Raw genomic sequence first — 23,559 nt, 5'->3', positions numbered from 1 at the left:
TTACAACAATACACACCATTTTCATCTGCCAAGCCACCCTCTACCAATTAAACAGTGGCTGCTTTAGTTTATGTAGTGTGACCCAGCTCGTGCACTTAGTGTCTTGTAAGGCATCATGGGCAGTTTATAAAAACAAAAGGAGTAGAAATGTGCCATCTATGCCATACAGGACGCTTTGTGACACAAAAACAAATTGCTTCAACCTGTAATGTTGTGAAGGAATATGGTTATCTTGATAATTGGAAGAGTTCTTAAGTTTGAATCATTTTGACCAAGTGAATACAAAGCTGGGATTTATTAGTATTATCATGGGCATTAAGGTTATGAAACAGATCATTCACTGGTGCTGGCAATTTTGTAGAGATATTCTTGCAGTCTTGTTAGGAAAAATTTACGTTTATTGGGGTGAAGGGTTGGGTAGTTGGCTGAAATTAAGAAGCACTCCCCCAGGAGATATCAACATATATCAGCTTAACAGTACTATTGCTACAACACATAAGCTTCGACCAAGATGACCTCGTAATGACACAATGTGACTTCAAGTTACTCTCGCTAGCCGATACTTGTGCCCTCCAGATGGTTTGCGACGCACGAGCCTGCGGGGCCGAGCTGAGCGCGAACCGTGTTGAAAAAAAAGAAGAATGTGAAAGAAGAGGCAGAAGTAAAGCCAGATAGTTGGCACGATATAGCATTCTCCAACAGCAGAAAACCGGCACGCACCGATACAATCTGCGAAGAACGGAAGTCCAGTACGCTCCAGGTGATAGAGTATGGGTGTGGATTTCTGTACGAATACGTGGCCTGTCAGAAAAACTGCTTCGCCGCTATTTCGGTCTGTACAGAGTGCTCCGCCGCGTCAGCTCGCTCAACTACGAAGTTATGCCAGAGGGACAGGATATTTCATCCCGACGGCGGCAACACATGGAAACTGGCATGTTGTCAGGATAAAACCGTATCACGACAGGCAATGAAACGCCGAGGACACAATGTTGTTTGACGTTAACAACATCCACGACGAGGGTATGTGAATGACCGTCATGCAACCAGTTCGACACAAGCATCGGGACGATGCACTATGGAAAGAGGGGCAATGACACAATGTGACTTCAAGTTACACGCGCTAGCCCATACTTGTGCCCTTCAGATGGTTTGTGACGCACGAGCCTGCGGGGCCCAGCTGGGTGCGAAACGTGTTGAAAAAAAAAGAAGAACGTGAAAGAAGAGGCAGAAGTGAATGCTCGAGACAACTGGACTTCGTTCTAGCTGTGTCATTATTCTCGGGCACAAGTTCGCCCTGCCTACCTTAGCAGCTACCACAAAGCCACCCAACTCCTGGAAGAGAAGGCCTTCGAAAATTCTTTTCCCGGGATGAAAAGTGTGTTTGCCACCGAGTATGACTTGCGTGTATGAAACGCATCAGTGGGGATAAAAAATGCTGAGCCTAGGTGCTTCAATAAAATCAGAAAGTACGCTGCTTGCAGCAGCAGCGTGATGTCGCTGCATCCAAGATGCACCTTTTCTACATTGTGATCTAGGCTTAGCCGCAATCGCAGAGGAAGAAATATTTAGGAGGTGAAAATCCAGTTAGTACGGGCGTCCGCAAACGTCCACATAACGTCACATAAAATACAAGAATAACATGCTTTGATGGCAACATTTCAGTTGGCAGTGCTTTGCAGCGCAGAGCCACAACCACGAAAAGCAGGAAAGGGAAATGCTACGAGCCAAGCGCAGCTGAACGCACTCAGTCGCTGCGGCGGGATGGGAGCAACAAGCGTAAATAGTTTACTCGGAAACCGAAATGACAGCGATTGCCATTTCTGCCACAAGACATCGGCAGCATGAATTGGCTCTCTGACAATGCAACTATATGCGGTCACTTCAAAGAGCCGAGTTGCACCTCCTAAATGTTTTTCCTTCCATGGCCACCACAGATGTGGGGAAGCGATTTCCAAAACAAAAAGGCCAGTTTGCAAGATGGAAGCCCAAGCGAAAGCATTGAACTAGTTTATGCAGATGTCTCATCGTCAGACTATGTGTTGATGATGCTCCAGTAAGTTAATAACTTGGGATACCATAATCTCTTACCAAAATTTTATTGCTACTTCTGGCATTATAAATTTCAGATTCATTGCACCACTCCTTGGAGTCTAAAATATCAATATAGTATTGGGATTATGGATTGCACAGCAGATTCCACGCTTTGCGAACTTCAATAGTATGGGAAAGTTGAAAACCTTTGCTGGTTATGGTAATCTACAACTATGCAACATACCAGTGTGAGATCTTAATTGGGAACTACTCAAGGAGTGTTGGCCACTATCTTTTTTATTTGTTTGGTCAAGCTTATTTATAGTTAATAAAATGACGTCTCATAAGTTCTATCCCATATCATTTTACCCGTGCCCTCAACAATTAACCCATTGGCTTCTGCACTCTGCGCAGTCGTTCCTGCCTGGTATTCCGCCAGAAAATTTCCGTGCCCTTCGGTGGATGAGTTGTCACACCTAAACAGCAATAAAATCTGCAACAAACGTCATGGAATAACAAACTTTGTCTAATTCACTTAACAATGCTTGACTGCATCAGATGCTCCAGAATGATTTTTGTACGTGAAAAGTTTAAACCACACGGGAATGTGAAGAGCAACTTCACATTTTTGCCACATTAAATTTTCATCGTTTCCCTGACTTTTTTCCTGAGCCTTACAAACTAAGCAAACAAAGTGTTGATAGATTCTGCTTGACTTTGCCAGGATGTGGCGAGGAGAATGAGTCCACTCGGCGGCTTGTAGCTCATTGGCGAAGCCACGACAAGCTGGTTTCTTCGATCATGGCAGAAGGGCAGAGTGGCCTCTTTCAAAACGGCCTCAGTGAGATTGACTTTCCAATCAGTGTAGTGGAGTCGCTTAGCGGTTACTTTTACAAATGAAGCATAGCTGTTATAAACAGTGATGTCCATGAAGTAAAAGAAGACTTTTCTTGTAGAATTTTTCATATCTTCTCATGGTGAAGCGAGTTGTTGGTTCTCGTGATCAACTCTTCCCCTGCCTCTGTTGTAATCTAGTACCACTTTCACCAGTTTGGCAGTCCCCATTTACTGAAAAACATCGTCATCATCACAAAAATCACTTTCTTCGCCACTGTCAAACACAAGATTCATAATTTCTTCATCTGTAAAACCACATTTCTTCCTCAATTACATGTTTAAAAAAAGTCAGGGTAGTGCACTCTTCATCCCTAAATAGATAAAACACACATTTACTAACAACTAAAAAACATGGACAACTATGTTCATCTAACGGATGATATACCTAGCAAAAGGCAAATGCAAAAAACTGTGCTACCATCTATAAAACAATGTCAAAAATAAACATTCTTTAGTCAGTTGGCAATCGCCGGTCAAAGTGCTTTTAGCCTCACCAACCTGGCCAGCAAACCGCTGGCTGCAGAAGCCAGTGGATTAATGGGATAAGCAGTAATAATGTTAATAAGGTCATCACAGCAACTTCGGTAAGCTGGATCAGCATTTCTGAATGTGTGCTAAAAGACCTGACTAAGTCATTTTATTACACTGACCACCTGTTTGAAATACCATGCAACAGTCATTAGCTAGCAGGTATACTGTTATTTATGACTACCCGTATAAAAACACACACACACACAAGAGGGCACAAAATGTAACTCGAATAGCGCTGCACTGAACAAAGCAACTGTAATATGCAATTCTCCAGCTCGGAGAACACAGTGCCACACCTTCAAAGTAAACTACAATTTATTAATTAAAACTACAAGTAAACTACAGACAACTAATCATTTCAAGCTTCTATCTTTGCGGCAGAATCTTTCTTGTACCGGGATATAGTAAGCTATGGCACAATGCTGAAACGAAGGGCATAGCATGTGTCAGCTTGACTACATTCCAAGCACTAGCTTCCATTTTGCATTTCTATAAACAACTTCAAGCAGGGGTAGGCAATACTATACTCAGCAACAACTTTTCTTGACAGCACTGTAAAATCCACAGAACTGAAGCGCATGCCTACTAATGGCCCCAAAAAGATAGTACACAAGTTTACTGATAATTTTCTCTCTTGATTTGCTGAAATAAGAGCCCTTTATTTATTAGAAGACTCGCACAGCTACGCGAAGTTGTAGGTAAAATACAGTTGTTGTTCAGTTTGTAGGAATGCCTTCCTTTTTATCCCATTTCTTAGACAGTACCATCTTTCAAGCCAACCCACTTTCCATAGTAAACACGGCGTCTATGACGTGGTGAGTCAGTATGCGGCCTAAAACGTGTTGCTTGGTTCTCCAGGAAAGACATACTTCTAATATGACACTAAAATGTACACTTGTCACTAACGGCTGCAATTTTCGTTTCGCCCGAGCGCCCCATCGTCCAAGAAAGGACGCTTTTGTGTTGGGAAGATGACATCCGGCGACTGGCGCCGCAGCGGCGGCACCGCCGCGTCTTCCCTACATTTGTACCGAAAGGAGAAACATGTGTTCGAGGAAAAATAAATGACCTCGAGAGGGAAAGAGTTTCGACTGCCTTGAATTAGGCAGTTGACGTGCAGCCAGCAAGAAGTGCAGTCGTCGGTGTTGCGAGTCTCGCGTAGGCGGCGAGCATGGAGTGACCCGCGCAATGTAGATGACTGCAATACCGAGCACCCTTGTCGTCTACTAAGATGGTGAGTTCTTCAACGGCACTCGTCAACTCCCCTATGTGTACCAAGAGCTGGCCTGGTCTGTATGGAACTTTCTATTGTGATTTTTTTTCAACTGTTATTCTATTATAACCAGCTTTTCAATAATTGCAGTTGTGTGTGCTGCGTCGCACGTAAAATTCTGAAGTGCGAGCATGATCCTTTCTTAATTATTTCTTTGTATCCCTTCTATTTCCGTTATGTTGTTAGTTTATTAACATTCTACGTATGTGTGCTTTGTCTGTACCAGTTGTAGTGTTCTTTTAGAGCATTGTTTGTTTTGAAGCTGTTCTTTTCCACCGCGTCAACTTTTGTTGTTTTCTTTTAAGTTAATTTTTGTAACCTTCTTCCATTGCCCTTGTTTTAATTAAATGTTTGTTTGTGTGTAATCAAATCTCTGTGTATGCTCTACGAGTGTGTCAGTCGGGCCCATACCTCACCACACGTACAACCTTGCACGGGTCGACCGACCTGCAAATAAATTCGAGATGTGCCACTTCGAGGCCTTTCAGGCGTCGTAAGCCGAAGCGTAAGGTGGAAGCCTGCGAGTCTGCTGCACGTCGATGTTGGATTAGCGAGGCCTCCCCCGAAGTGTATGACAACACTGAACTAATAAAACTTCTCTGCCTATCACAATCGGATACATATAATTTTCTAAACATGTTAATGGTGTGAGTGAGCAAAACCGAAATCAGCCACAAGGTGCCGTACCACATGAAAAGCAATACGAATGTGCGGAAGCCCTGCCTACATAGTTCTTGCTCTACTGTCAAGATAAGTCGTCGCCGAGTATACCGTTCATATGCTTTTTTGTTGTAGGTGGATGCATTTTCAGTTAATTTGCATTTGTCAGCATTCAATATTGCTGCTGTAGACGTGGTTCAAGTAACAACTGTTGGACAGTCAGTTCATTGCTGTTAACTTACCTTTGCAGGCAATCACGAAGAAAACTGTAGTCATGTGCCACGCGGTGAATAAGGAGGTTGATGTCTTCTTGCAACGCCTTCACTTGTTGGAAGGCCTCACGTGGGTACGGTGACGGCAGCAAACAGAATGGCACGAACGTGTAGCTATCTGGCTCCTGCGACTTCGACTTCATGCACAGACCTGCAAGCAGAGTTATAGAGAAAGTTTTGCTGGATAGAAATGGCAGATCATGACTACTCCTGTGCAACACAACATCCAACTGTCTTTATCTCATGTGCAGCTCATTTCAACTGCATCTCCAAGCAGCGCTCCAAGATACACAAATAATCTCTACTGTAAACAAGCTAAAAATAGAACAAATACCAATGCAGAACAACTTTAGACATAAAGGAGAAGTCAGAAACAGTACACACTCACCAACACTGAATTCTGCTAAAGCATGTCTCTGCTGTTCAAAGCAGGGATACTTACTTGCAAAGTATAGTTGTGACTTGCACACACTTGGTTAACTACTATGTTCTCTTTAGAACTTGATTATAACTGTAATTTGTCTACTTGCACTTATTTAGCTTGTGTGGGCAAAACAATGCCAGCCTGGAGTATAATGTAAAAATTTTGAAAGTTTCAAGTTTATTAGCAAAGTACCTGTGCAGAACATGTAAGGAGTCACTTTAGAAACATAGGACTTATAGTACGAAGACTGAGGGGAGACTCATGATGAAAAATGTGTTGGTAAGCAAAGGCAAATGACAAGAATAGAAAATTTATGAAGCAGTGATAAACAGAACAATAGAAAACAGCAATATAAAAAAAATTCACACAAAAGCTATGACACAAGATAAAATTAGCATAATAGATATAGCAGAAGCAATTATGATAGCAGAAAGAAGAATGTTAGTCTTTTTTTTTTTAAGTATACATGTTATGTGATGGCTCACATAACATAATGAAATGGCTGTAAGATTTTACACTGTAATGAGTGAAAAATCAAGGTAATTATAATGTTTCTTTCATGCAAAACGTGGTTGTGCGTCCTTGAGCAAGAACCTCAAACACATACCTAACTAAGCTAAGGCCTGTGACCTTGGAGGGGTGGCTGGTGGTGAACTCCTCCCGAGACATCATGAAGGCACTACACAGACATTTGAAACTTGTAGGCTTGTCTGATGGGTAGGCCTTGGTTTTTTCACAAGACTGGGACAGGGGTTTTTTTTTATTTTCAATAAGGTTGTTCTCTCTCTCATCACTGATTATATTGAAAGGCAACTGACTATTCAATCTTTAACAAAAAAACAGGTGCAAATAAACAGAAACAAGCTTCCAAGAGATAAAACGTAATACTGCCCGAGTAATGACAGAGCATTGGAAAGTTGAGGGCGGCATGTCATAATACAGATTGCTTGGTGCTTGATGTTTTGAGCAGATATGAAATGTATGACTGGCATGTGCTCCTCAAGACAGCTATGTCATAGTTTAAATGAATGTGAATAAACAAGAATTCGAGAGCTTATAATGCATTAAGGAAATTATAGGGCACATGACTTTAAGTAGTAAACGAATAACAAACGCAGTCTTTTTCTTTACGTCTGTCAGACGTGAACCGAATTAGTTACGTCTAAACGAACTCCAAAAAAAGGATACAGAATCACAAGCCAAGATAATGTCAGTACAGATTGATGGGGCAGCAACAGTAAATACAGACTTTTGAGAGGATCTGGATATCATAAATTGAGTTCGACGGGGCTTTATAGTTAAGTCATTATGATGAACAACACTGTTTACCACTGATTAGAAGTCGATGTGCCAGTTGGTTAGCCGGCCGTGATATGGAAGAAGCAGCGCACTCGAAAAGAGGACACGTTCACACAATCACGCCGTTTGCATGTACTCCTGCGGGTGCGCTGCTAGTTCCATATCGTCCGTACTTAATATCCGTCTTAATGTCGTATCCTCTTGTGCACAGATTAATCGGAAAACCGGCAATGAACCACACGAGGACATCGAATATCCCGTTACTATAAAATCAACTCGCCCAGGAAGCTACGTTAGTGCACAGATATGTAGCAGTGTATGCTACAGACGCATACACTGCTACCGCGAAGGGGCGGTGTGCACTTGGATCTAAAATTAAAATGCCTCCGCAAATGTTGAAACATCGTTACACTCCGTTGCAATATAAAAGTTCCAATCTGCTCTTGATGCGATCGTGCCTATCGACCACCGCAGAAATCAATGCCTGTATTATACAACTTCCAAAGTACCCTTGTTCTGTCTTTGTTGTGCTACAGCCGAATGACGGCACTCACCGTGGGAGATCGCATATTCTTTAGCGTCCTGAACAGCTCGCTTCCGAACGTCCTCGTCCTGTAGAGCTGCCATACAAGATTGTAAACGCTCCATAGTGATCGACTGCGGACGGATTGGAGTTCCAAGTTCAGAAACGGGTGCGTTTTCAGCTACGTTACAGGAGGACGCTTTCACATTAGGACAGACACCTGCTTAAGAAAACGAGCATCGCGCTATCACGCTAGCAATCCCGCCGTGCTCGCACTTTCATGAGCAGCAGTCATATGAACGGAAATGGTGGTAACGCAGTTTCGGTTTCGCAAACGCCAATGCCTAAAATGTGGGACGGGTTTTACGCTAAAATTAATCTGTCACAGACTGAACAGGGAAGTAAAAGATGTTAACACAGGTCTAACACTAGCGGTAGCTTTCAATAAATGCTTATTTGAAAGCAAACAAACGTATCTAAGTGCATAATGGGACTAATGGCACTAATGGCTGCAAGTTTTTTTGCATTGGTGATTTTGGATAAAAATTGCGGGCGCTGCCTTTACCAGGAAAAAGATGCACGTTTTTTTTTTCATGCACATTGCTAGTATACGTTTTTTTCTTTTTTTGCTTTCTTGTGCGGCTTGGTGCAACTAGTTGTAGAAACATTGGCTTGGTGAACGAGCACGAGCATAGCCTCCTAGATTTTCCTTACCTGCTGATGAGCGGGAAATGCCCGTCATCTATGGCAGCGCTGCCTACGTAGGGGTAAGAGTTTTTGTACTTGGCCTTTGAGATTGGCAATTTTGGCGTTGCTACTAAATTTAGAGGCTATGTCTTGTATTGAAAGAGCTGCCTGCTGAACGACGGCGTTACTTACGTAGGGTTATTTATAATTACGTTTACGCCTTTTTAAAACTTTCTACATTAATTTTGTTGCATATAAGCTCCAAAAACGTAAAAAGATTATTTGAAGACACTCCTACTTAGGCAGCGTCATCACCATAGTTCCGACGACGCCCGCTTTACATGTGACCACCGATAATCCGGCAGGCAAGGGAAATATAGGAGGCTGTGGCACGGTTCGCCTCCACACAGACACTATGGTGGCTTCTAGCCACCATACAGAAACGGCTTCAGCACAGCACGTAATGATTTTTTTGGTTAGGCGCGACATTTGAATATGCCATGACTTCACCGAATCGTCACTGCTATTGGTGATTTCTGCAGAGCACGGCCCTCTGATATTAGATCTTTGATGACCTCCGCCAAATTGGCTTTATTAAATGCGAAGCATTTCTTTACGAACTTGGGCGACTTTGAGCGTATCTATCTATCTATCTATCTATCTATCTATCTATCTATCTATCTATCTATCTATCTATCTATCTATCTATCTATCTATCTATCTATCTATCTATCTATCTATCTATCTATCTATCTATCTATCTATCTATCTATCTATCTATCTATCTATCTATCTATCTATCTATCTATCTATCTATCTATCTATCTATCTATCTATCTATCTATCTATCTAGCTAGCTAGCTAGCTAGCTAGCTAGCCGCTTACGTTTGGGTGCTCTCGTGTCACCCTCTTAATGTGACGTGAACCAAAATTAGCATGGGAGGGTAAAATGATTTGACGAATATGACGGGCTCGTCTAGGCAAGAATAATGTCACGACCCCGCGTACGTCGTCAGACACTTTCCACCAGACAGTGGCACATACCCATGTGCGGTCATGTTCCACTGGTATGCGGGTATGTGCCACAGGTAATTGACACTTAATATCTACCCAACAATGACGAAAACACACGTGGGCAATTTTAGCTCGTGAGTGCTAAGCAATACCCGACATCGGTAGCGTCGACTCAACGAAAACATAGAATACATTTCATGGTCCCAGCAAGTATAGAACCTAAGCATTCTGCGTGGCAGTCAAGCATCCTACCTCAGAGCTACGCCAGGTCTCGGAACTACTTTTCAAACAGACGCTAATCATCGTGAAACATCAATAGTTGTTGCAGTGCTGTCTGTCCAATTTATGAACAATACATATGTACTCTTTTGATACAGCCGTCACGTCTGGTTAATGTCCATTGTGGTTAGGTGCCACGCACTGAAGTCTATTTAGGTAGCAGTGTCCAGGGCCAGCATCATCGCGAGCATCAGCGCTTCATATATCAGCTTCTGGTGTTGCTAACACGCATGTTCCTGTTAGCATCGTTGAGAAGCGCAAACAGCTCGTTAAATAAACATCCCGAACTCGTCAACATATGTCTGTGCGCGAAACATTTGTACATATATTTAGCGTCATTTCATCACGTGTCGCTCAATAAAAAAAAAAAAAAACTGCAACACAGTCACCTTCTCTCCGTATGCTTCGCATAACGTCGATGTGCATGAGATCTGCCGAATTTTTTACTATGACATGCTGTTTTAAGACCTAATGCAATTTCTCGGCGAGACGCTGGAGGAAACGCAATATTTAGATGCAGCTGGCTGCCTTAGTTGGTTTGTCTCACATCGCGGACGCGGCAGAATACACACACAAACAATGGTTCGTGGTGGTTGTCGTAAATCGTAACTTCCGGCTTACCCACGCATGTGTCAGTACAAAGTATCCAGACACCGCGGAAGAGGTTGCGATTCCGCTTGCGCTTACCGACCCCATCTGCGAGGCAGTTCATAGCGACCCGCAGTTCGTAACTACACGCGCTGACGCATTTCTCCCGAAGTTCTACAAATTCTGAGGAAGGCTGGTCGACAGCAATTCAATAGAACCATGATTCTGTGGTTCCCAGCACATGTCACCACCCCCACTGACGTAAATACTAACATATATATAGGTGCACACAAAGGGAAGGTGACCGTCGTTTTTTTAAATGCGAAGCATTTCTTAGCGAGCTTCAGTGACTTCGCTTCAGTGACTTCGCTATCTATCTATCTATCTATCTATCTATCTATCTATCTATCTATCTATCTATCTATCTATCTATCTATCTATCTATCTATCTATCTATCTATCTATCTATCTATCTATCTATCTATCTATCTATCTATCTATCTATCTATCTATCTATCTATCTATCTATCTATCTATCTATCTATCTAATAAGGAAGTGATCACGAGCTATCGTGATCACCTCCTTAACTTGAGGTAGACCGAAATTAGTGTGGGAGAGTAAGAGACTTTGACGACTATGAACGACATGGCATGAATAATTTGAAAATCCTGTCGCGTATGACGTCAAACCCTACCCTCCAGACACGTGTGGCACATACCCGTATACCAAGTGCCGCGGTATGCTAGTATGAGCCACGGGTGTTTGAGAGTGTATATCTACCGACGAACGGAGAGTACAGAAATTGATAGTTTAAATGTGAGATCATTCAGAAAGTCGACCCCAAAGAATATACGAGCACGTTATGGTCCCAAGCATTCTGCATCGCAAAAACCCAAGCATTCTGCGTCGAAATCGAATACATTACCACAGCGCCACGCCAGTTCACGAAAATCTTTTTGAAAAAGACCCCGTATAGGTGGACTGGTCGCGTATAACACTTGAACATATGTTTATGCCATTTCATAAAGTTTCGCTCAAAGAAAAAAAAGGGGGGGGGAGGGGCAGATCCCGCGTATCAGTGGCGTACCAACTTCTTCGCGAGGGGTGGGGAGGGGCAAGGTTCCCTTCCTCTGTTGTCGTGTATATATATATATATATATAAGATGCGCTTTCACATAACAACTGTTTATGTTTATTCTGCCGACGTTTCGACGGGAGCCCCGTCTTTCTCAAGGCATAATATTATTTACACATGTTCGGTGTATTCTTATAGCCTGTCGAGACAGGAAGGAAGGGGTCAAAAGAAAAGTAAAAAGAAACAACAAAATGGGGGGAGAAGTTAAAGAAATATAGAAAATCTAGGAGAAGAAGCAAGACCGACACGGCGGAATTAGAAAGGGGCAGCATCTCAACAGAGTAGAGGGCGGAGGTAGACGAGCAATGCCATCATTGTCAACAATACCTCCCCCGCACTCACTCTTCCCCAACTGGGTAGTGTGCCACCGTTCTTGTATTTCACCTGCCCCTGTAATCCGCTGGCGGCTTGTTTCTCTTTGAAGTTTAGGTTTAAGACAAATTGATGGGGAGAGCTTGAGCGCTTCGAGTGCGTGCTGGTGGCGTCGGGAGGAATGAAAAAGCCGGTAGTTGAGGCGCCGCCATCGTTATTCATTATATGCAATGGCTCCTGTCAGTTAAGGAACAGAAAATGTGCGTTAAAAATTAAAAAAAAGTGGGGGGGGGGGACTGTACGACATCCGGGACCGCTTGTCTGTGCGTTACGACTGTGCTTGAAGAGGTAAACCATTTCTATCTTGTCAGATGCATAGGCTAAAAGCTTTGTTATTGGGTAATAGTATTGTCGTAATGAAAACGGACTGATTAGAGAGAAGCGGTCGCGTCTTTTAGTGGTCGTAACGCTGAAAGTGTGCCTGGGTGTTCATTTATTCCGTATTTTATCGTGCTAAATTTGTAGATATAATAAGATTCCCGTTGTTCCCATTCTCTGATTGTTCGAAAATTGTTTTCTAATAGTGTAACCCTGATGTCATCGAAGCTGTGGTCTTCTAATGTGCTGTGTTTTGGAAGTGGAAGGCCTGGCAGGGACCGTACATGTGCGCGATGGTTGTTGAATCTAATTCTAAATGGAGTGTCTGTCTTGCCCACGTATTGCTTGTTACATACCCCACATTCCAGGAGGTATATGACGTTGTCTGAGTCACAGTCTAGTGCACCTCTTATCCTGTGCTTAAAATCCGAGTGGGTGCTTTTCGCCACTGTCGTTGTCTGCATGTGTTTGCATACCTTGCATCTGCTTTTTCCGCAAGGAAGACACCCTATTTGAGATTTCATGCCTAACTTTGAATTATTAAATGATCCTTTATATTTTTCGGCCATCTGTATGCCACACACGGAGGAGAAGTGAAAATTTTGGATAGTCACACGCTCTTTTCATTATGTTAAAGTGTTTTCTTAGGACCTTGTTTATGTTTGGTGGGTTGCTCGTGAAAGTTAATAGCAAGTTTTGTTGCGGTGTTGGTCGGCGTTTTTCTGGTGGTTGAGAAGAATCTGGCGGTCCAGCTTTCATCTTTTTTGATGGCGTCATCGATGATAGATGGCGGGTATTCTTCATTAAGGAGTACTTCGCGCATATGTGTGCTGTTTTTGTGGAAGTCCTCGGTGCGGGAGCAGATTCGTCGAAATCTGTGTGCTTGGGAATAGGGAATGCTGGTCTTGCAATGTCGCGGGTGGCAGCTTTTGAAGTGCAGGTATTGTTGCCTGTCTGTAGGTTTTCTGTATACGTTAGTTACCAACGCACCATCGTCAACTCGAATGAGTACATCAAGAAAGTTTATTTCAGTGTTAGAGTAGGTGTGTGTAAAATGAATGCTGGGGTGTACCTGGTTGAAAGCCTGTATGAATTTGAGGAGCTCGTTTTCCGAATGTGTCCAAATTATGAATATATCATCTAGGTACCGTTTATAGAATAATGGTTTGATATCACAAGATGAAAGGAAATTGGACTCTATGTGGTGCATGAATATGTTAGCGTAGTTTGGGGCCATTCTTGTACCCATTGCTGTGCCGCTGATTTGAAGGTAGTACTGGTTGTTAAATTCAAAGCTGTTCAATTCGAGTACAAGTCTTGTCTAGATTTCAATTACTTTTTTGCTTGGATATGCGACAGGGCTGTGGGTGCCATACGATTCAACAAGCGCCCTTACACCATCGTCATGTGGGATATTTGTGTAGAGTGAGCTAACATTCAATGTTACGAGAAATGTACCGTCTGGAATTTTTACGTCCGATATTTCCCGAAGGAAATGGTTTATGTCTTGCAAGAAGGACTCATGTGTGGGTGGTATGTCTTTGAATAACGAATCAATATAACTGGAAATAGGTTCCGTTAACGTTCCCGTGCCTGATATAATGGTTCTGCCAGGGTTATTCTCTTTATGAATCTTCGGCAGCATGTAAAAACGACCAGGCGCCGAATGTACCGTATTAAGTGCCTTTTTAAGCTTTGAATCAATGGCGCCTTCACGTGTGAGATCCTCTAGGGTTGTTACAATGATCTTTTTGTGCTCGGTGGTAGGGTCAGAGAAGAGGTGTTTGTAGAATTGTTTGTTCTTGAGTTGTCGCTTGCCTTCCTCAATGTAGTCCGATCTATTGAGAACAACAATCGCGCCTCCTTCGTCTGCTGGTTTAATGACGAGATCTTCGCAGTTGCTCAACGCGAGTAGTGCCTCTCTTTCTCTTTTTGATATGTTATTCATGCTTGGTTTAAGCACCTTGTACGCATGTATAACATCTTTCTGAACCGCGTCTATATAGAGATCCAGATGTCGATCTCTGTTGGCGTCTGGGGTCCATTGTCGTTCGATTACCCCACGAAAAAGTGCGTAATCTTTTTGGGGTTTATCGAAGAAATATTCCTCCAATCGTAAATTTCGTGCGAAGTCGTCGAGGTCTTTTAGGAGCGTGAATTCACCGTACCTTCCGATGCCAGGGCAGAATGTAAGTCTGCGTGATAGTACACTCAATTCTTCTTTGCTAAGATCTTTATCGGAAAGATCTTAACAACGTTTGGTTCTTTGGGGTGTGGTGGCAAATTTTTTTGAACGTTAGGTGTTTTGGTATTTTTTTTTCTGTAAGCAGCAGTGGGTATAACTTGTGACACATTGTCCCATGCGAATTTCTTCCTCTTAAGTGTTTCCAGTCCCTCAGTTTTTCGTGTTCAAATAAGTCGAGTTCTTTAGCTTCCCACTCTGAAAGAGGAAATTTATTTCTTATATACCGCTCCTCGTCTGTCAGTGCGCTCAGAGTCTTTCTACAGTGTTCAATGGTGACCTTAGTTAGCTCCTGTGTGGCACGATGGAGAATTTTGTTCCACCGTTTCATTTTCCCTTTGGCAAAGTTATACAGCCCCTTCGGAGCCGTACCCGCCAGTACATATTGTTCGAGGCTTTTCACGTGAAGTTCGTGCTGTATTCTTTTGTCAATAACTTTTATAAGTTATTGACAAAAGAAAATTTGGACCCATTCTATGGCCTAATTTATCTGAAACGGATGGTGTTTGCCCACTCGCACAGCCAGTATGTCACTTTGCACAGACGCGGCGAATAGAGCCGCTAGGTACCCGGAGGTCGTACCTGGTTTGGGTTGGAGCTCCATCCCGTTGTGCCTCCCGTGACGAGCTGGCCTGCAGACGACTGCTGTTGGCTGCTGATTTTATATATATATATATATATATATATATATATATATATATATATATATATATATATATATATATATATATATATATATATATATATATATATATATATATATATATATATATATATATATATATATATATATATATACATACATACATACATACATACATACATACATACATACATACATACATACATATATTGATAAGAACCATCACTACCAGGAAAAACAAGGGAAGCGCGGGTAGAGAATGAAGACGACGTTGCCTCCACTGCGAACCCTCTGAGCGGGTACGAGCCATGGCGGTGGAGATCATCATCATTATACTGTGAGCGTGGACTCAGGGCCCATTAAAAACCCCCATTAAGTTACCTTGCCTTATGTAACAATTTGGTGGAAGGTGCTGGGTAAGACGAACCCAAAGACGGGAGCTTCACTACCAGGACTTCGTCGCAGCCGCCGCCTCGCCGGACTTCCACCTTCGCCGATCGTAATGGCTCAAGAGCAGCCATCCAACGCTTCGAGGCCAACTCCGATGGTTTCCATGCCGTACTACAGGGTGCCACCAAACTTCGGCGGGACATCAGGAGAAGACGTCGACGTGTGGCCCAAAAACTACAAGCGGGTGAGCAGAAGAAATGGCTGGGACTCGAACGAACAGCTCAATTATGTTGTATTCTCATTAACTGACACATGCCTTCATGTGGTACGAGAACCAAGAGGCCATGTTCACGACTTGGGAACGTTTTGTTGAAGAAGTGCAGAAGTGCTTCGGTGATTCGGACGCAAAGAAGAAACGCGCGGAGCAGACATTGTCTCAGAGGGCACAGCTTCCGGGAGAAACATGTACGACATACATTGAAGAAATATTGAAGCTGTGCAAGATCGTGAATGGGAGGATGTCTGAAGAAGAGAAGGTTGGACACGTTCTCAAGGGTATAGCCGAAGACGTGTACAATTTCTTAATTGGGAAAGACTGCTTGAACTCCATGTCCGACGTGATGAAGCACTGTCGTACCTTTGAATCCCTCAAGATGCGACGAATTTCTCCGAAATATGGCCGCCTGTCCAACGTCCGCACTGTGGCTAATGTTGAAACAGTGCCGCCTAACGACCTTGCTTTGACCATACGGTAGATCGTCAGAGAAGAGCTGCTTCGATGTAAGCAGACCTATCATCGCCCCAGCGATTTTCAGGGTGTGTACGTAAACGAACCAGAACGTCTGCGGACTCCTGTTTCTCTTCCACCATGGCAACCATCGATCAACGCAGCAGACGCTTATGAATATCAAGGCACACGGCAGGCTGTATTCCCCCGTCAACCAATTAACTCTCAACTACGAACGAAGTTTTCACCCGCATGTTTACCCAACATCGCCTGACAACAGCGCCCCTGAAGGGCGGCACCACTATCCCATGCCTTCCGAGAGGAGTCGTTACTCTGAGCAGCCACGTGCCCCTCGACCAATTCCGGTATGCTACAACTGTGGCGTCCCGGGTCATATTGCACGTTTTTGTGACCACCGCCCATATCAGCGACAGTCTTGGCACATGTCTCACCCACTTTTCGACCATCCGCTCTCCACGTCACGGAAACCACGCACACCTACCAGGTCACGCTACCCCTCGCTGGCCTCTGATCGAAGTTTGACGCCACCACCAGCTCCCCGTGCTCCACGATCGCCGTCGCCCCGGTGACGCGCACATACACCACCGCCGGAAAACTAGTCGTTGCGGCCAGTGGGGGTGAGGCCGCGAGATCACAGGTGCTATCTACAGATATACCCCCGTCAGCGTTTATGTTGAAGAACAAAGTTCATGTAGTTGTCGATGGAGTGGCTACTATGACACTTGTGGATACAGGCGTGACAGTCTCGGCGATGAGTGTAAATTTTAAGAGCCTGCTAGGACCAAAAGTGATGTTTTGCCTGAACCGTGGGGTGACATTTCGTGGTGTAAGTGGTGACGTGTTGTGTCCGGTGGGATATTGTACTGTGGACGTCTCGCTGTGTGGCAAGGTGTTTTGCACAGAATTTGCGGTTATTCCGCGGTCTACACATGACGTTATCCTGGATATTGACTTCTTGTGTGAGTGTGGGACAACTGTAGACTGCAGAAGTGGGCATCTTTCTATACACGGTACTTTCCCAAGGGCGCTCTTGGAAAATTCCTGTCCAGAGGAATGCATCTTTTTCGTCTCCGTGGATACAGCCGTTCCTGCATTTTCTGCTGTGTGTGTTCCCGTGACATGTTCCAGTAACAACTGTGGCACGTTTGACGCCACGCTCGAACCGATTCCCTTGGCATGCCTGAAAAAGAACATTCTCCTTCGCCATTGTATAGTGTCAGTCGTTGATGGACAGACCGGTGTGTGGACAATGGACAGTTCCATGGAGCCTGCAATTCTGCCAGGCGGCATGAAACTTGCAGTATTTAGACCCGAGTCATGTACGACGCTGGTTGCGCTTGTTGATGCTACAAAGTAAAATGAACATCTAAGCTTAGAAGGTTCAGCAGATGCCCAATCGCTACAAATGGTCAGCAAGTCACTTGAACAAAGCGAACGTCATACACTGCTCGACGTTCTATCTAAGCACTCGAAAGTGTTCGACTTTTCTTAATACAGCCAAAGGCCCTTAATCTCAGCTTCCCGGATACGTCATCAGATCGACACCGTGTCGGCGCATCCCATTAGGCAGAAACCTTACCGAGTGGCACCATCGGAGCGCGAGATCATCAATGAGCAAGTCCAAGATATGCTGGAAAAGGGAATACTACAGGATTCGGCAAGTCCGTGGGCTGCTCCCGTCATTCTAGTGAGGAAGAAGGATGGTACGTGGGTATTTTGCGTTGACTACCGCCGACTGAATTCTGTTACCAAGAAAGACGTCTATCCAATGCCGCGCATCGATGACGCTCTAGACTGCCTGCATTCCGCGTTCCATTTTTCATATGTCGACCTGAGATCAGGTTACTGGCGAATTCCGATGCACGCAGCTGACAAAGAAAAGACGGCATTCGTTACGACCAATGGACTTTACGAGTTCAACGTTATGCCATTCGGATTATGTAATGCTTCTGCGACTTTCGAAAGATTTATGGACTCTATATTGCGTGGTTTAAAATGACATATATGCATGTGTTACTTTGATGATGTCGTAATTTTTGGACGTACGTTTAAGGAGCACAACACTCGCCTAGACCTCGTGCTCAGCTGCATTGAAAATGCTGGCCTTGTATTGAATTCGAAAAAGTGCCACTTTGGCGAGCGACAGACATTAGTGTTAGGAGATCTCGTCGACAAAGATGGCATTAGACCTGACCCACAAAAGACAGCGGCCGTTGAATCGTTCGAGCGTCCTAAATCTGTGAAACAATGGCGTAGCTCCATCGGCCTCTGCTCGTATTTCCGCCGGTTTGTATACAAGTTTGCGGATGTCGTTCACCCCCTGACGAGCCTTCTGCGCAAGAACAGCCCGTTTCAGTGGACCTCCGAGTGTGATGGTGCTTTTCACAAGCTGAAGTGTTTGTTAACTTCGCAGCCAATACTTCGGCACTTCAATCCTTTGTGGCCCACGGAAATTCACACAGACGCAAGTGGCATCAGTATCGGTGCCATTCTCGTTCAGCGTTCTGGCAAGAAGGAACACGTTGTGGCGTATGCAAGTCGGTTTTTAAGCAAGCCTGAACGCAACTACACAGTGACCGAACAGGAATGCCTAGCGGTAGTCTTTGCCGTGCAACGGTTTCGCTCATATATCTGTGGTCGCCCGTTCACTATCGTCCCAGATCACCATTCCCTGTGTTGGCTGGTCAACCTTCGTTACCCATCCGGCCGCCTCGCACGATGGGCCATTCGTTTGCAAGAACATGTCTTCACCATTTCATACAAGACTGGCCGTCTACACGCTGATGCGGATTGCCTCTCCAGAATGCCGCTACCATCGACAGATTGTGAAGGCGATAACTTTGACCACCTTATCGCTTCTCTGTCGTCTGGCTTTCCTGATGCCGTGACTTTTGCCGCTGAGCAGCGTAATGACCCAAGCTTGAAAGCTCTCTTCCCTGGAGCGAGAAATCAATTAAGCGAAGGCCGATTCTGCGTCCGAAGTGGTCTTGTTTACCAGATAAACTTGTCCAGGACGGGCGCCCGCTTTCTGCTAGCTGTTCCTGCGTCCCTCCAAACGTCTGTTCTGCGTCTCACGCATGATGACCCCACCTCTGGCCATCTAGGCACCGCACAAACACTTAGTCGCACGAAAGAGCGGTTCTATTGGCCGAAAATGAGCAAGACAATTCAAAACTACGTGGCCAGCTGTACGCAGTGCCAGAGCCACAAGCGGCCCTCCTCGGGTCCAGTTGGTCACCTGCAACCTGTAAAGCCTCCCGGTTCTCCTTTTGAAAAGGTCGGCATTGATCTGATGGGACCGTTTCCACGCTCCTCAAAAGGTAACCGGTGCATAATTGTATGCGCCGACTACCTGACGCGGTACTGCGAGACGGCTGCCTGATGCTCCACCACGGCAGTCCAGGTTTCGGAGTTCCTGTTGCATTCAGTCATCCTCCGACACGGACCTCCTCGCGTGATAATAAGTGACCATGGACGACAATTTACCGCTGATATTGTCGAATCATTAATTCGTTTGTGTGCCTCCAAGTTCCGACACTCAACTGCGTATCATCCGCAAACTAACGGCCTCACCGAGTGCACAAACCGAACGTTGATCAACATGTTGTCAATGTACGTCGCCTCCAACCACAAAAACTGGGATGAAGTTTTACCATTCGTTACGTACACCTTCAACACGTCGAAACACGAAACGACAGGCTACAGCCCTTTCTATCTGTTCTGCGCTCGCTCACCTCGACATACGCTGGACACTATCTTTCCTTTTGTCGTCCATGACGATTTAACAATTGCGGAAACTGTGTCGTGCGGAAGAGACACGTCGACTTGCCTGCTTACGTACACTGGCAGCGCAGGAGTCCTCCAAAACACGCTACGACAGTCAACACAGGCATGTAACCTATGCCCCCGGTGATCTAGTGTAGGTGTGGACCCAGATACGCAGACGTGGCTTGAGTCAAAAGCTACTGGCCCACTATGCCGGTCCTTTCGTGATACTTCATCGTCTCAGCGAGGTCAATTATGACATTGCACGTGTCACCACTAGTGGCCGACGTTCATGCAAGACAGAGGTGACGCATCGTGCCCGCCTGAAGCCATTTACACGAAGGATGCAAGAATGACTCGCCTACTAGAGGGCTTCGTCTGAGACCGGAGGAATGATAAGAAGCATCACTACCAGGAAAAACAAGGGAAGCGCGGGTAGAGAATGAAGACGACGTTGCCTTCACTGCGAACCCTCTGAGTGGGTACGAGCCATGGCGGTGGAGATCATCATCATTATACTGTCATCGCGGACTCAGGGCCCATTCAAAAACCCCCATTAAGTTACCTTGCCTTGTGTAAATATATATATATATATATATATATATATATATATATATATATATATATATATATATATATATATATATATATATATATATATATATATATGTCAGTGGGAGTAATAATTCAATGGGCCAGTTAAACTGTTGGGAAATAAATATATTTATACTTGTTGACAACGCTCCCGTTGTGCCATATTTCATATATATATATATATATATATATATATATATATATATATATATATATATATATATATATATATATATATATATATACATATATATATATATATATATATATATATATATATATATATATATATATATATATATATATATATATATGACGCTACGATGAATGGGTGACGTGGCGTGGCTCATACGCCATGTTTATTCTGTTCTCTGACTTCTTTCTCCTCAGCTTCTACCAACCATCACTTCATACGTCTCACGATTCCCCCTCCCCCCGAAAGATGGCACTGTTTATAACCTACAAAAAATTGAAGAAGCCAATAAACAGACAATGTCCAAATGCGCAGTATTACGTCCCGACAGAGTTCGACAGTCTCTTTAAATCTTGAAGCCTGAGGGAGCAGTCCGGTGAACTCTATAACAACTCTGGTGGGCGAGGCTGACTGTTGCGTTCCGGACAGAGCGGGATACACGTGGATACTGACAGTACTGCTAGATCGCTTGTTCGGGCTGACCAAGGTTGAAACGCCTTGTTGCATCGGCAGCTCGGATGTCGTCGGGGTTGTATTTTCGCCGTGAATGGTGCAATCCCGATGCTTCTCGCTTGTGTGCTTCTCGACAGACTGTGATGGAGTGCCTCAGTGCTTGCGGTTTGCGAGCAGTGCTTCCGCGTCCTTCTCGGCGCTTCCTGTGGTGTTGCAGTCGGCGGAATAGCAGGCGCTGGGAGCGTTTCTGGCGACTTTTCTTTGTCCGAAAGTGTCTGACGTCTTGTTGGTTTGGAGATCCTATTTTTCGATGTTCTTCAACTGGTAAACGGGCTTCCATTGAATTTTGCGTTTTTTGATGCCCTCGTTGCAGTCTCTTTCGTTGTCTCCTGAGTTTGTGTACTTGGCTTTGCTTGCTTGGCTGGTGCTGCTCAGGAGATGGCTGTAGTGGCGCCCCTTCTGGAATCGGGCATTCATTTCCTTCGAGGTTTGGCGCGTCCTGTAGACAGCTGATGCATGGTGAGCTGGTGTTTTGCTTATCGGGCATAGTTGGTAATGTGCCATTATTATGCTCTCCAAAGTCTTCGGTAAGGTGTTCCAGTATGGACGCTTCGGACAGACAGCTGCGTGCGAGGTTTGGTGTATGTATTACTTCTGCATTTTTTTGGTTCTTGGAGCTGTAAGCACAGTATGGGGATACCACAGGTGACGTGGCATTACTAGGTTTTAACTGCAGATTTTGGCAAGTCTGTGGTGCCGCAGAAATGACACGAAGCTCTTCAGGGGCTTCTTCGCAGTTCACTGCGAGTGGTTCTTGCGCCTGGTAGCTTGCGACGTTCGATGCGTCTGAGCCTTCTGCTTTGCTTCGACTGTCCGGTGTGTGTGCACCGCACGGTGATGAATGAACATGCCCGGAAAGAGCATGACTTGACAGGGTATTTTCGTTCAGCGTTAGGTCGTCTACCGAGGTCGCCGCGTCCTTATGAGGCGAATGGTGAGCGATAGGAGCGTTTGAAAAACCGCGTGACGAAAACCCAGGTGGTGGACCACGTATGCGAGACGAAGAGTGAAGGGCATCAAGTGGTTGAGTAATGTCTCGGGTCATATGCTGAAGCGATGACTTCGGAAATGCTGACTTTGGCGCAGAAGGGAGGCGCGCTTGACGGTTAGGTTTTTCGCAATATACGCATCGCCTTCTGTAAGTAAACTCACGTGCCACTTCGTCTTGAGGCAGTTGCCGATTCGCGCTGGGCTTTCGAATGGTTGAGGACTGCTTAAGGAATTCACGATAGTGTGCGGTTGTCTCTAGATGGTTGACATTGAGCAGGTCTTGGTCATAGTCGTTAAAACGGGTAATCATCTCCTCTTTGATTTTTCGCCATGACTCGTCGTTCTCGAATATGTGAATGAGGTAAAATTTGAAGGCCTCACCGGAGACGTAGTCGGTAAAGTTGGCGACCTTCTCCCGTTCCGACCATGATGCAGCGGTTGCGTGGTGCTCGAACAGGTCGAACCAGTCCTGTACAGGTCCATCGTCGGCTGCTCCGGTGTACTTGGGAATGGGAAGGTCATCTGATGCTGCTGTCATGATGCTTGGTGGTCTTGGTGGTCCGCGTTCTTCTGTGGTCTGCGTTCGGTACCTGCGTCTCGCTGAGGTTTTCGATGATGATGGCTGGGCGATGAAGTGGTTGCGAGGTCTTCATCCTGTCGACTTGTGTGACGCTACGATGAATGGGTGACGTGGCGTGGCTCATACGCCATGTTTATTCCGTTCTCTGACTTCTTCCTCCTCAGCTTCTGCCAACCATCACGTCATACGTCACACACACACACACACACACACACACACACACACAAACACACACACACACACACACACACACACACACACACACACACATATATATATATATATATATATATATATATATATATATATATATATATATATATATATATATATATATATATATATATATATATATATAACCTACGCCACCGCCAGCGATAACGCTAGAACATTCGATGGCAAGAGTATAAATGCCAACGCATTTCGCCGCTTGTCAGTTGTTGATCGATGGCCGACGCTCCGTTCGCCGCTATCAGTCCAAGACTGCTACTGTAGTCCGACTTTCCGTTTACTGGGCACAGGTTCGCCGAAATAAACAATTTATTATTCGTCTCGCAGTGTGCTCCATTCGTCCCCGTAACGACCCCGTGACATCTG

General features: G+C 44.7%; 1 protein-coding gene across 5 annotated transcripts in view; it reads right to left on the bottom strand.

Annotated features, from left to right (window-relative positions):
• Positions 1 to 8,217, bottom strand: part of LOC119178623 (glutathione synthetase) — a 141,311-nt gene extending 133,094 nt beyond the window's left edge. For 2 of the 5 annotated variants that reach the window (XM_075883272.1, XM_037429842.2), the window contains exons 1-2: positions 7,942 to 8,215; positions 5,635 to 5,815 (exon numbers count right to left, since the gene is read on the bottom strand). In XM_075883272.1, the coding sequence (XP_075739387.1) occupies positions 5,635 to 5,815; positions 7,942 to 8,035 (275 nt within the window). In that variant the 5' untranslated portion in view covers positions 8,036 to 8,215. Of the gene's footprint in view, positions 1 to 5,634; positions 5,816 to 6,695; positions 6,768 to 7,941 lie in introns of all 5 variants that reach the window. The other 3 variants (XM_037429844.2, XR_012888752.1, XM_037429841.2) reach the window with 3 other exon arrangements.
• Between the last annotated feature and the right edge of the window lie 15,342 nt (positions 8,218 to 23,559).

The sequence above is a fragment of the Rhipicephalus microplus genome, chromosome 1 (genome assembly GCF_043290135.1).
Source record: "Rhipicephalus microplus isolate Deutch F79 chromosome 1, USDA_Rmic, whole genome shotgun sequence".
In the NCBI taxonomy this organism is placed as follows: domain Eukaryota; kingdom Metazoa; phylum Arthropoda; class Arachnida; order Ixodida; family Ixodidae; genus Rhipicephalus; species Rhipicephalus microplus.
The sequence above is the reverse complement of the archived record's forward strand: the minus strand, read 5'-3'. Positions and strand labels throughout refer to the sequence as shown.